Source organism: Cetorhinus maximus, chromosome 9 (genome assembly GCF_964194155.1).
Source record: "Cetorhinus maximus chromosome 9, sCetMax3.hap1.1, whole genome shotgun sequence".
Lineage (NCBI taxonomy): Eukaryota > Metazoa > Chordata > Chondrichthyes > Lamniformes > Cetorhinidae > Cetorhinus > Cetorhinus maximus.
This window is the reverse complement of record NC_135887.1, coordinates 35,419,761-35,432,324: the sequence shown is the minus strand read 5'-3', so window position 1 is coordinate 35,432,324 and position 12,564 is coordinate 35,419,761. Positions and strand designations below refer to the sequence as shown.

Genomic DNA, 12,564 nt, shown 5'->3' with positions numbered 1-12,564 from the left:
GGCCTATCAGTGGAAGCCAACTGGGATTTTTCAGTCAGCCTCCAGGTTCCCGGAGGTTGCAGGGGACAGATTAGCTGCCAGTTTAGTGTCCAGGCAGACCTAGATGTCCTTCCAGTTTGCCTGCTTGGTTGCAGCAGCAGCCACAGGCTGCCCTATAGAAGGGCTCCCCCACCACATCCCACCCCCTCCCCAACCCTCCTACAATGGTGGCCCAGTTGCAAAAGCCATTTTTTATTTTAAATTTTAAGAAGTTGGAGAGATGGAGAGATAACGCCTTTTTAATTCTCCCTCACTGACCTGCCCCTGATATGCTGGTGCTACTTTCAAGCTAGAAGCCTCTTATTTGAAAAACAAACTCACCCTCTGGCCATTAATTGCCGGCTCCAGGGAAAATCACCCTGAGTGACTGTTTCCCACACAGTGCGGCTTCTGACCCACATTTGAGCCTGGTGGCAGAGTTCAGAGCCCGCGGGGAAAATCCTGCCCAAATTGATGTAAGTTGTTCAGCAAGCTTTGCATAACTGCGTTGACTTCCAGTCGCAACAGCGTACAATACTGGCTGAGAAAATCAGGTCTACTTGGTCTTCACTTTTCTACTGGCTAGAAGGGAATCTCCATCTAACACCTGGGGAGATGTCAAACAAGACGATCATTCCTTGTACAAACGCTCTGTAAATAAAATTCACTTTTTAAAAAGAGTTTTAAAAATTCAAGGGCATATTGAATATTTAAGCGTTCCTCCATAAATCAAAATTATTCTAGAATAAATCCCAGGAGCATATCAAATATTAAATTTGAATACATTAGGGATTTTTCACTTTTTATTCATAAAACTGAAACACAGAGAATTCAAGAAATATTGCAAACAAGCTCCAAAAATAATTTCATACATGTGTTGGGAATCAAACAGTGTGCTGTTCAATTATTTGAGAATTAAATGTGGAAAATAATTCACCAGAAATGTTAAAATGAGAAATTCATGGCAAATTGTAAAAACAATGAACTGATTTAAAGAATTTATTCATAACTCACATAGATTTATTTATATTTCTGGAGGAATTCTCTTTTCGTTTTTTCACATATGGAAAGTATTTCAACCAAAGGCAAATCCCTAGGTTTCATCAGGGAATGGTTACAGCACAGAAGGAGGCCATTTGGCCCACCATGTCCATGCTGCTCTCTGTAAAATCAAATCAACTAAGCCCACTGCTCAGCCCTATAAATCTCTTCTCTTCAGGTGTTGATCCAATTTCCTATTGAAAGCCACGATTGATTCTGCCTCCACCAGGCAGTGCATTCAAGATCTGAACCACTCGCTACTTAATAATGTTTTTCCCTCATGTTGCTGTGCTTCTTTTGCTATTCACTTTATATTGTTGTCCTCTAGTCATGTCCAACAGGAACAGTTTCTCCTTATTTACTCTGTCTGGACCCCTCATGGTTTTGAACTCCTCTATCAAACCTCCTCTCAACACTCTCTTCTCTAAGGAGAACAGGCCCAGCTTCTCCAATCTATCCATGTAATTGAAGTCTCTCACCTCGATTCCATTCACGTCAATCTTTTCTGCAGCCCCTCTAAAGCCTTCACGTGCTTCCTAAAGTATGACGCCCAGGACTGGACACAATGCTCCAGTTGAAGCCAAATCAGAGTTTTATAAAAGTTCATCATAACTTCCTTACTTTTGTACTCCATGCCTCTATTTATAAAATCCAGGTTCCCTTATACTCTTTTAACTGTTTTCTCAAGTTGCTCTGCCACATTCAATGATTTGTGCACATATGCTCGTGGTCTCTTCGTTCCTGCAACCCATTTAGAAAAACACTCTTTGTTTTATATTGCCTCTTTTATTCTTCCTACCAAAATGTATCACTTCACACACTTCTCAACATTAAATTTGATCTGCCACATGTCTGCCCATTCCATCAGCTTGTCTCTGTCCTCTTGAAGTCTATCACCCTCCTCACTGTTCACCATACTTCCAAGTTTTGTGACATCTGCACATTTTGAAATTGTGCCCTGCACACCCAAGTCTAAGGCATTAATATATATTAAGAAAAGCAGTGTTTCAAGTACAGGATCCTGGAGAACCTCGTTGTATACCTTCTTCCAGTCCAGTAAACAATACTCTGCTTCATGCCGCTCAGCCAACTTCACATCTGTGCTGCCACTATTTCTTTTATTCTATGAGTTGGCAAGCTTATTACTTGTTTGGCATTATCACATTGCTGTTTGTGGGAGTTTGCTGTGTGAAAATTGGCTGCCACATTTCCTACATTGCAACAGCAGCTACAGTTCAAAAGTATTTAATTGGCCGTAAAGTGCTTTGGAATAACCTGAGATCATGACAGGTGCTATATAGATGCAAGTCTTTCTGTTCCTCTTTGATTAAGGCTTGTGGTCTGATTAGGAACATAGGAACATCGGATTTAAGAGCAGGATTAGGCCACGGCCCTTCGAGCCTACTCCGCTACTCAATAAGATCATGGCTGATCTGTTTGTGGTCTTAACTCCACTTTGCTGTCTGCCTCCCTTAACCCTTGACTCCCTTGTCAACAACAATCTGTATAATTCTAATGAATAAATTCAATGACCCAACCTCTGCTGCTCTCTGGGGAAGAGAATTACATATACTGATGAAACTCTGAGAGAAAAAATTTCTCTTCATCTCAGTCTTAAAAAGGAGACCTCTTAATCTTAAACCATGTCTCCTAGTTCTAGTCTCCCTCACAAGAGGAAACATCCTCCCAGTATCTACCCTGCCAAGTCCCCTCAGGATCTTATATGTTTAATATGATCACCTCTCATTCTTCTAAAGTCCAATGGGTATACACCCAACCTGTTCAACCTTTCCTTCTAGGGTAAACCTTTCATCCCAGGATTGAGCTGAATGAACCTTCTCTGTACTGCCTCTAACACAGTTATATCCTTTTTCAAATAGGGAGACCAAAATTGTACACATTATTCCAGATGTGGTCTCACCAATGCCCTGTACAGCTGCAGTAAAACTTCCCTACTTTTATACTTGATTCCCCTTGAAATAAACACCAACATTCCCTTTGGTTTCTTAATCACTTGCTGTACCTGCATACTAACCTTTTGTGATTCATGTACAAGACACCCAGATCCCTCTGTACCACAGAGTTCTGCAATCTTTCTCCATTTAAATAGTATACTGCTTTTCTATCCTTCCTGCCAAAGTGAACAAGTCCACATTCCCCCACATTATACTCCATCTGCCAAATTTTTGCCCACTCATTTAACCTATTTATATCCCTTTGTAAACTCTCTACCTTCTCTTGATGACTTACTTTCTTACCTATCTTGGTGTCATCAACAAATTTAACTACCATACATTCATCCAAATCATTGATGTAGAGCATAAATAGTTGAGGCCACAGAACCGATCCCTGTGCACTCCACTATTTACAGTTTGCCAACCCGAAAAGACTCCATGTATCCCTCCTACTCTCTGCTTCCTGTTAGCTAACCAATCCTTTACCCATGCTAATATATTACCCCCTACATCATGTGCTCTTCTCTTGTGTAGTAACCTTTGATGTGGCACCTTTTGGAAATCCAAGTACACCACATCCACAGGTTACCCTTTATCCACCTTGCTTAATACTTCCTCAAAAATACTCAATGATTAGTTAAAAACTATTTCCTTTCACAAAGTCATGTTGACTCTGCCTGATCATGTTGTGATTTTCTAAGTATCCTGCTTTAATCTCTTTAATAATAGATACTAGTAATATTCCTATGACAGATGCTAGGCTAACTGGCCTGTAGTTTCCTGCTTTCTGTCTCCCTTCTTTCTTAAATAAAGCTATTCAGCTATTTTCCAGTCCACTGGGACCCTTTCTGAATCTAAGGAATTTTGGAAGATCATAACCAATGCATCTATTATCTCTGCAGTTACTTCTTTTAAGACCCTAGGATGCAAGCCATTAGATCTAATCATTTTCCGAGCACCTGTTCCCTGGTGATGGTTTTAAGTTCCTCATTCCAATTTTGATTTTCAAGTATCTTTGGGAAGTTTTCTAAATCTTCACCAGTAAAGACAGACACAATATATGTGTTCAACAACTCTGCCATTTCTTTGTTTTCCATTAATTCCCTAGACTCACTCTCTAGAGGACCAACACTCGCTTTCATTACTCTTTTCCTATTTAAATACTTGTAGAAACTCTTACTATGTGTTTTTAGATTACAAGCTAGCTTTCTCTCGTACTCAACTTTCTCCCTCTTTATTCATTTTGTAGTCATTCTTTGTTGGCTCTTAAAATCTGACCAATCTTCTGACCTACCACTAATCTTTGCAGATTTGTACAGTGTTTCTTTCAATTTGATACAATGCTGATTCTGCTCCTTCAGACGTTTTACTATATTAAAGACACAATATAAATACAAGTTATTATTGTTGTTGACTGTCTAGTTAACTAGATTAGTTCCTGTTAACATATGTTCCGCTGTCCCTCTAACCTTTCCTTATGGCTTCAATGTGTCTTTTGCGCTCTGTGCCTTTGCAGCCCCGCCTGGCGGCTGTTGGATCCCACAGTCCCGCCCTGCTTGCACACACTCCGCCCCGGTTCGCTGGCTCTGGCTATCGGATGCTGTGCCTGGCATGGTCCGGCTCTGACTGTTGACTTCATCTCGCCCACCTTCCCGGGGGCTGAGCGGCAGCAGCATGTCCCGGGACCGATTCGGCATCCTCAGCACCCGGCAGCTGAGGGATGTGTTAGAGGACGAGGAAAAACTGGGCAGGATGGTGCAGCTGAACCCTCAGGTAGGAGAGAGACAGATACCGACACCAGGCGCATTGTAATAAATCGCAAATAGAAACCCCTGCAAGACAGCAGAGACCCTGGCGCTGAGACACTCGTTAATTTCACACTGAAATCGAAGCCTCCGCCAGGCACCGAGTCGGTGTGAAATTAACAAGCAGGTATTTGCAGATCAAGGAATCAAGGATCAAACAAGGAATTTCTTGAAATCCGTTCTTCAGAGAGAAAGAGAGCGAGATGCTGATGGGACCTTTATTGAAGCCAGGGGCTGGGAACTGGATAAGATGAGCTCTTGTTGGAAACAATAGAGGAGGGATCGCTCCTGTTGTTAATGTTCCGTCAGCGACCCACTCCATTGCTCGCATCACTGAATTCTGCGAAGATGAAAGAGAACAGTAGTGTGTGCCGGCTGGGGTCTCTGCCCTGAACACACCGACTCCTGCTCACACCCGCCGACCGCCCCGCTCCTTCAAAGGAGTGCTAGTCAGAACAGGCTCCATTCCCAGCCCCTACAACAGGGTTTCAGATTCGCGCAGCTAACAGTGTGGATGTTTCAGTCTCTAGGGCTTCAGTGTTCAAAATTAACAGGCGCGTTTGACTGAATGCTTATCAACTTCAAAGTTGTTTTAGTAATCACACTAAAGAGCAGCATGGTTATCGAGTTACCAGTCATTTTAAGCATCTCTCTTTAAGCACTTCCTGTCAACCTGTCCCATTAGGAATTCCTACGTCCACATTTATGATAGAAACTGCCTATGTAAACTGGTCACACTGTAATTGCACTCTCCTGCCAGTTGAGATGTTGCAGTGTGACTCTCTAGGTGGATGGAGCGTGCCAAGTTTACATAGACAGTTTCCATTATAAATGCAGTCTTAGGACTTTATAATAGATTTATTTAAAAAAAACAGAATTGATGACTTTAAAATGGGCCTGATTTGGTCCAAATAATCTCAACTTTTAGCCTTAATTCACCTGAATGCTACACTTGGTCTTGACAATGTTATGGGAAATTCACAGCTAACTATATCAAATCAAACAATGATATAAAATTAAAGACCTAGGGAATGAAATGGGCCTTTGCCAGTAAAATGAGAAGAGCTCAGTGAATTAGCAGCTGATTTTACATCATGTCATTAACTTCAGTGAAAAGAAGATTGAGGCATGATGTATTACCTGCTGCTGATTTACTGTCCACTCGTTTCACGTTATTAGCACAGACTAATTTCACCCCCCCCCATTACATATAACTTTACAATCCTGATTGAACTATATTTGTGAGCTCTAGTCCAAATGATCCCCATCCTCTAACAATTCCACCCCGCGCCCTCTCCCCACCCCCCCCCCCCCCCCCAACCCCCCAACTTTGCTTAAAGACTAGGGAGCAGAATTGGTCTGCATTAAACAGGCACAAAGCAGATCAGTTTAGCAGTGGTATGGCCTGCACCCAGCCTGTGCACATGGCTCCATTGCCAAATTGGTGAGGCCCAATTCTTAGGCATCCCAGATAGAAACCTGAAACAAGCATTAGGAGAGTTCTTCCCCTAATATCCCTCCCCTCCCCCGTGGCCCACTCCAACCTTGCTCATGGAACTGAGCTGAAGGCCTATTCCTGGCAAGGCAGGTGGTGCCTCCTTCACCCAATTACTAGGTGAGGCCTAAGGACCAATTTGTACTGATCCTCAGGCCTCTTGCTTGAGGCTCATGCTGTCTCTGCAGTGTCGAGTTTGGGGCAAGATTGATCTCTGGACGATCACTTCATCTTGAGTCCCATGCATATCACCATTGGAAATTAATTAGTTACAATAGAAAAGTCTTAGGGTTGGTGCACAGCTGCCAGAGAGCTGTTACAGAGATAAGATATTCTTTAACAAGATTAAAAAGAAAATCAGTCATTTCAGTTGTTATTGCCTTTGGTTGACCTCGGGAGTTCACAAGCAGCTAGAATTACTTAGACTTGTCCATCCATATCCCTTCATCACAGGGTATGCACAAGCGGTGGGGATTTTCCAGCCCTCACAGAAGACAGTGTCGTAGCAGGTTAGTGTTTGGTGTATTTAGTTGCTCTGTGTATACATGGGACAGGCTCAATAGGCCTAATGGTTTGTTCCAAGTTCCCTTTGTACGTTCACCTAGTTTAAAGACGAAGGTCATATTAGCAACTAACATGCCAACCATACTCCACTCCCTGGACTACCCATGAATAGTGTCACAGGAGGTCCAGTAGTTCATGTGATTTAAAAAGGCAGACAAGCTTCAAAGTAATGAGGGATAAAATAAATTAACTGACAAATATCACTGAAAGATATTTTAGCTAAGGAAAGTTAAGCATGTTTAAAAATATAGGATAGGTATACACCTGAGGAAAATCTAAGCAAATGATACATTAGTCTCCAAAGTGGTTCAACAGGAAAATCCCAACTCAAAAAATTAATGGCCAAAAAAAAACACACAGTGAAGAAATCAAAGGCCAATAGGAGGAGTGGAAATATTTGCTGCTGCAAAAGGATTAAAAGAGATACTAGATAAACAAAATGATCTGGGAGATAAATAAAGCAGGCACAATGCTAAAGCCTTCTGCAGCATGTTGAATCCTTATGTTAATACAGCACCTTATGAAAATCTCTCAAAGCTTATCAGACAGTGAACAGTTTTTGAAAGTCACAAATGCAGCAGCCATATTGCACCATCCAACAAAACAGTCAGAAAGTGGTTAGAGAGGAAGTTACAACCTAAAATGTAAAAGTCACACCAAAACTGCTAGATAAAATAGTTAAAATAATTAACCGAAGATTTTCCAGCAGCATTCGTCAAAGTACGCAGCATTAATTTGCTACCCAGTTCTTGTTGTACACCCGAAATCCACAGATTATGTGGTCATTACAGCAGATATACTTGACAGGTGAAAGGGGGCTTAAGACTAATGGGTCTTCTGGGACAGATTGATGATATTCCAGAGTTCTGAAGTAGACTAGAGGGGCAATGTACAAAGCACTGGGGTTGGGGGAGGGGTTTGATATTTATCCCCTGCCTGGGCCAGAATCAGGTGTGGGAAACACGCTAAAAATAGCACCACCAGCATTTGTACCGGTTCCCTATCTCCATCCCACCTCTGGTCCATTTTCACAGAAGTTGGATAAGTGGGGCAGCAAGGTGACCTGCCTGCACATGGCCGGTAGCTAATCCAGCTCATTAAGGGCCACTTGAGGTCCTTATCAAAGGAAGCCAACTGAGATTTTCTAGTTGACCTCCAGGTCGCTACAGGCGGTGAGGGCCAGTTTTGCAGCCTGGAGGTGGCCTCCTGCTGGCCGATGCTTCAGGCAGGCTTAGAGGCCCTCCCTTCCAGCCTGTCTGAATGCTGCAACAGCTGTGGGATTCCTGTAGAAGGGCTCCTCCCAATCCAACTCCCCACAGTGGTGACCTGGCAATGAAACCCATATTTTAATTGAAATTATAAAACTTTGGAGGGAAGGCACCTCCATTTTGAAGCACTCTCTCTCAATTACCTTCCATCACAGCTGGCTGCTCCTTTCAAACTAAAAGGCATCTGATTGGCCCTCCAGCTTCGAGAGTTCGCCCACCATTCTTATTTGGATGTGAGGTGACGCTCGGGCCACTAATTAGTCATTCCAGGCAAAATCAAAACTTGTAACTGTTTCTCACACAGTGTGGTCATTTAGTCCCTATGTCAGCCTAATGGCAGATGTCAGAAACCCACATGGAAAATCCCATCTTGGGTATCCACAAAGGGACCTTTGAGGTTCTGCTTAACTTCAATTGAATGGAGTTTATGTGTGGACAGTGGGTGACGACAGGAATGAACTTACCTGCAATGCCTCAAGGTGAAGTAGCCTGACACTCCCTGTCTAGGATGACTGGTCAATTTGATGAGGGCTAACAGTACCTGTGAAAATATACCGAATCAAGAGTCAGCAGGTTAGATTTTCCTTCACAATTCCATCCTAAATTGGCTAAGAAATGGGTAGGAAAATGGTATGTTGAGGCCTACTGCTTCCTCCCTAACAGGGTGGCTACTGGCTGCCTGTTTCCTCCTTGCTGCATGTAAATGCTGACAGGAAGGTGGGGCCTGGCATTTCAGCCCATTTTCCTCCTGTCTGCTCCCTTACCACAGCTTCCAGGGTCTGTCTGGTGGAAGGTGGCGGGAGACCCAGGGTAACCATCATAACTGCCCTTAAGTTTGCTGTTGAGTGTGAGGCCCAAAGAAAAGTCTCCTTTCCGTCCAAATAGGCCTCAGTATTTACAGCTGAAGACCTCAGCTGAGCACTAAAAGCATTTTTGTCATTTCTGTCTTTGGAGATCTTTGGCCCCTTTATGTGCAAAGTGCCTCTGGTGAGGCATTACTGCCTCATTTCTCTTACATAACAGTGGGAATCTCAGAAAACTAGCGTGGGACGCAAAATGGCCTTGATCCAAGAAAATGGGGTTACGGCAGGCAGAAATCCAGCCTAAAGTCAGAAATTCCGCCCAGTATCTGAGAAAATTGCTCCCTTCCCCCCAAGTTTGTACTTGCATTGAGTTTGTACTTTCGAGATGTGAGGTTAGCCCCTTCCTGTTTGTGTGTAATGAGCTGTTAGGAGTGCTCCAGGTAGATCAAATATTAAGAGATTGATTTTTCTGGTAGACAATAACCAAAAATTAATAATTAACTAGACAATTAATCACCATTAATCTACAGCACACAGAGAGCAAGACAAACACATTATGACGGAACAATTTTTGGAACTGGGAAAGGACAACAAATCCAACAAGCCCACCTCTTCTCACTAGATCAATCCCGCTCACTTATCATCTCACCAAATCCTTCAAACCCACATCTCGAAAAATGCATTCAAATTGCCTCTTTGGTCATTTTTCATTCACTACTTCAATGGGCTTCCTGGTTAATATCGTCTACAATCAGGAAACCCTTTCAGTTAAAAGGTTCAACATGACTTCCTGCTTTCTCTTAACTTGTCCACTTTCATCTATTGTACTTGTGGTTTGAACCATTCACTGCACTCAGCAATTTGCTTGGGTCAGTCTCCTGTATGATAACATAACTGAATTTGTTACATTAAATGTGATATTGTACAATGTTCCAGTGCCAAAAATCAGTGAACCCACCAATGAAATCAGCAAACCCACCAGCACCCAATGAAATCAACAAACCTAACAACACCCAATGAAATCAATGAACCTGACAACACCCAATGAAATCAGGACCATAACAGAGTAAATTAAATTTTGTCTCTGAAATGTAAAAGTTAATCCATCTAATATTCACAGAAAACAGACAAGAGACAATACGGACTGACCTGGCCAGTAATCCAGGGCATTTGCAAATAGGATATTGGAAAATGAAATGGATGAATTAAGTTTAATTTTTCAGTGTTTCCCCTGTCTTTATGAGAAGTCAAACAACAATTCAGTCATATTTTGAATCATAAATTTGGAAGTAAATTCCTGAGAAGACTATAAAGGAAATCTGCCTCAAGGTGTAGTTATTTCTTTGTCAGTGAGGATAGGGGAAAGAAGGTAGGAGTATTTTCCCACATTTATAAGCTCTTCCAGGGAGGGCACAGGTATGACCACATGGCATTCATATTTTTCCCTTGTTAAGCAGCAACTGCAATATTTTTTTCAAAAATTATTCAGAATAAACTTAAAAAATGAAAGAAATGTAAAATTTGGTGCCTGTTCATGAACTGGTAATACAGCAATAAGAGGAATTGGGTGGAGCATTGGGACATTGTAGAAATGAGACACACACATTAACTGACAGAGTGCAGGAACCTGACTGTCCTGATAGGATTGTGCTGCATATACCTGCACCGTATCTTACCATTGAGATCAAAGCCATCAGTTGTGTTCCTGCACACAAGAAGGCATAGGCCATTCAGGCCCTTGAGCCTGTTCCATCTTTCAATTAAATCATGGCTTATCTGTATCTTAACTCCATTTACATGCCTTAATTCATATCCCTAAATATCCTTGCCCAACAAAAATCTTATCGATCTCAGTTTTGAAATTTACAGTTGCCTAGCTAAAAATAATAATTTACAATTCTAAACAAATTCCATGAGCAATGTACAGGACTATGACTGATTATGTAAACAGGGTTAGCATGTTGTTAAGAGGACTGCTGAACAATATTATCCTACAGACATTCAACCTGGTATTGACATGACACAAAGGAATGTCACTTTTTTCCAACAAATTATATTTATATAGTGCTGTCAACATGGTAAAATATCCCATAGTTCTTCAAAAGAGCGTAATCTAAGCAAAAAATTACACAGAGCCAAAGAAGGAGATAGGAGAGGCAACCAATAGCTTGGTCAAAGAGGTAGCTTTTAAGAAGCATGTTAAAGAAGGGAGAGGGATGGAGAGATTTATGGCAATAGAGTCTTTCAGATAGTGGAACCAACAAGTATCTCTGAGATGCTTCATGTGCCTAACTTATTCTTTATGAACTGAGTACACGAGTTGATTGCTACTATTTTGAGCTCAAGAGTCACTTCATTATTTGATTTTGCACCCCGCACAATCACCACACTGCCCACCAACCACCCCCACCCCGCCCCCCACCCCCCCACCCCCCCACCCCCTCCCCCTGCCCCCCCAACCCCCCAACGCCCCTCATTAATTAATGTACACGCATCTCATTCACTAGTTTACTGGTACAATTTGCCATCAAACGTAGAGAATGAAGATCTTATGACGACTGAAAGTTGTAGAAGCCTAAAGTAGCCTCGGATTGATATCAAATTTGCTTCAATTCTCTTACGCCTTCAATTCTTAGTTGAATCTTCACCTTCATAAAATGTTCCTTAGGAGGAAAGGTGCAAAAATAACACATTTAAAAATATGATTAAGCACTTAAGCTTTTTAGACACCCCTAACATAGCAGGTGCTAATTAAATGCACTTCCCGTGTAGGACGATGTCAAATTTCACACTCCTAATGCATCATTCCTGTTGTTGCTCATTAAATGATTTCACCTTTACAGCATTTATAAGTAAGTGAGGCTTGTTCCATGTACCTAGAGCTGGTGATAAATCAGATGCAGAGGTGACAAGGGGCTGATGGAATTATTTTCCATAGTCTCCAACTTTCCTAGGTAAAAAGCAAAAAGGATACTGTTACAGACATGCACTGCTGCAGGACATTCTGGGTTGGTTTACTTGAACTAATCAAAATGGTAAGAACTAGAGGCTATGCCCCACAAGAATTAACCAAGTCTTCAGATTTAAGCTCATTAACAGTTAGTGGTTCAATATGCAGTCCTGAAACATTTTAGCTGGTGTTTTCTGATGAGAACCCATTTAAATCCTGTAATGACTGCCTACATTCACTTCTACAAAATATACAGTTCAACCTGGTGTTTCAATCTGCCTCAAACACTTGTGCACACTTGCAGTCAAATGCACACCCTTGCAAACATGCTTTCACACACTCAATCCTACACACACACACACACACTCACATACACAGTCCTATGAACAGTCTCACACACACTTATGTACACCCATACACACACTTTCTCACCCACTGTCACACACACAGCCTCTCACACACACACACACTCTTTCACATACACCCCTATACAAACTCTTACGCACACTCTCACACATATGCAATGTCTCGCATACACACACACACTCTTTCACATATTCCTATGCACACTCTTACACACACACAATCATGTACACACTCTCGCATACACTCTCACATGCACACTTTCTCACCCACTCTCACACACACAATTTCTTGCACACGAA

At 42.0% G+C, this 12,564-nt stretch overlaps 1 protein-coding gene across 1 annotated transcript in view; it reads left to right on the top strand.

Annotated features, from left to right (window-relative positions):
* Positions 1–4,646: 4,646 nt before the first annotated feature.
* vps37d (VPS37D subunit of ESCRT-I) overlaps positions 4,647–12,564 on the top strand; it is a 50,738-nt gene continuing 42,820 nt past the window's right edge. The window contains exon 1 of the mRNA XM_078547838.1: positions 4,647–4,787. Within this exon, the coding sequence (XP_078403964.1) occupies positions 4,689–4,787 (99 nt within the window). The 5' untranslated portion in view covers positions 4,647–4,688. The remainder of the gene's footprint in view (positions 4,788–12,564) is intronic.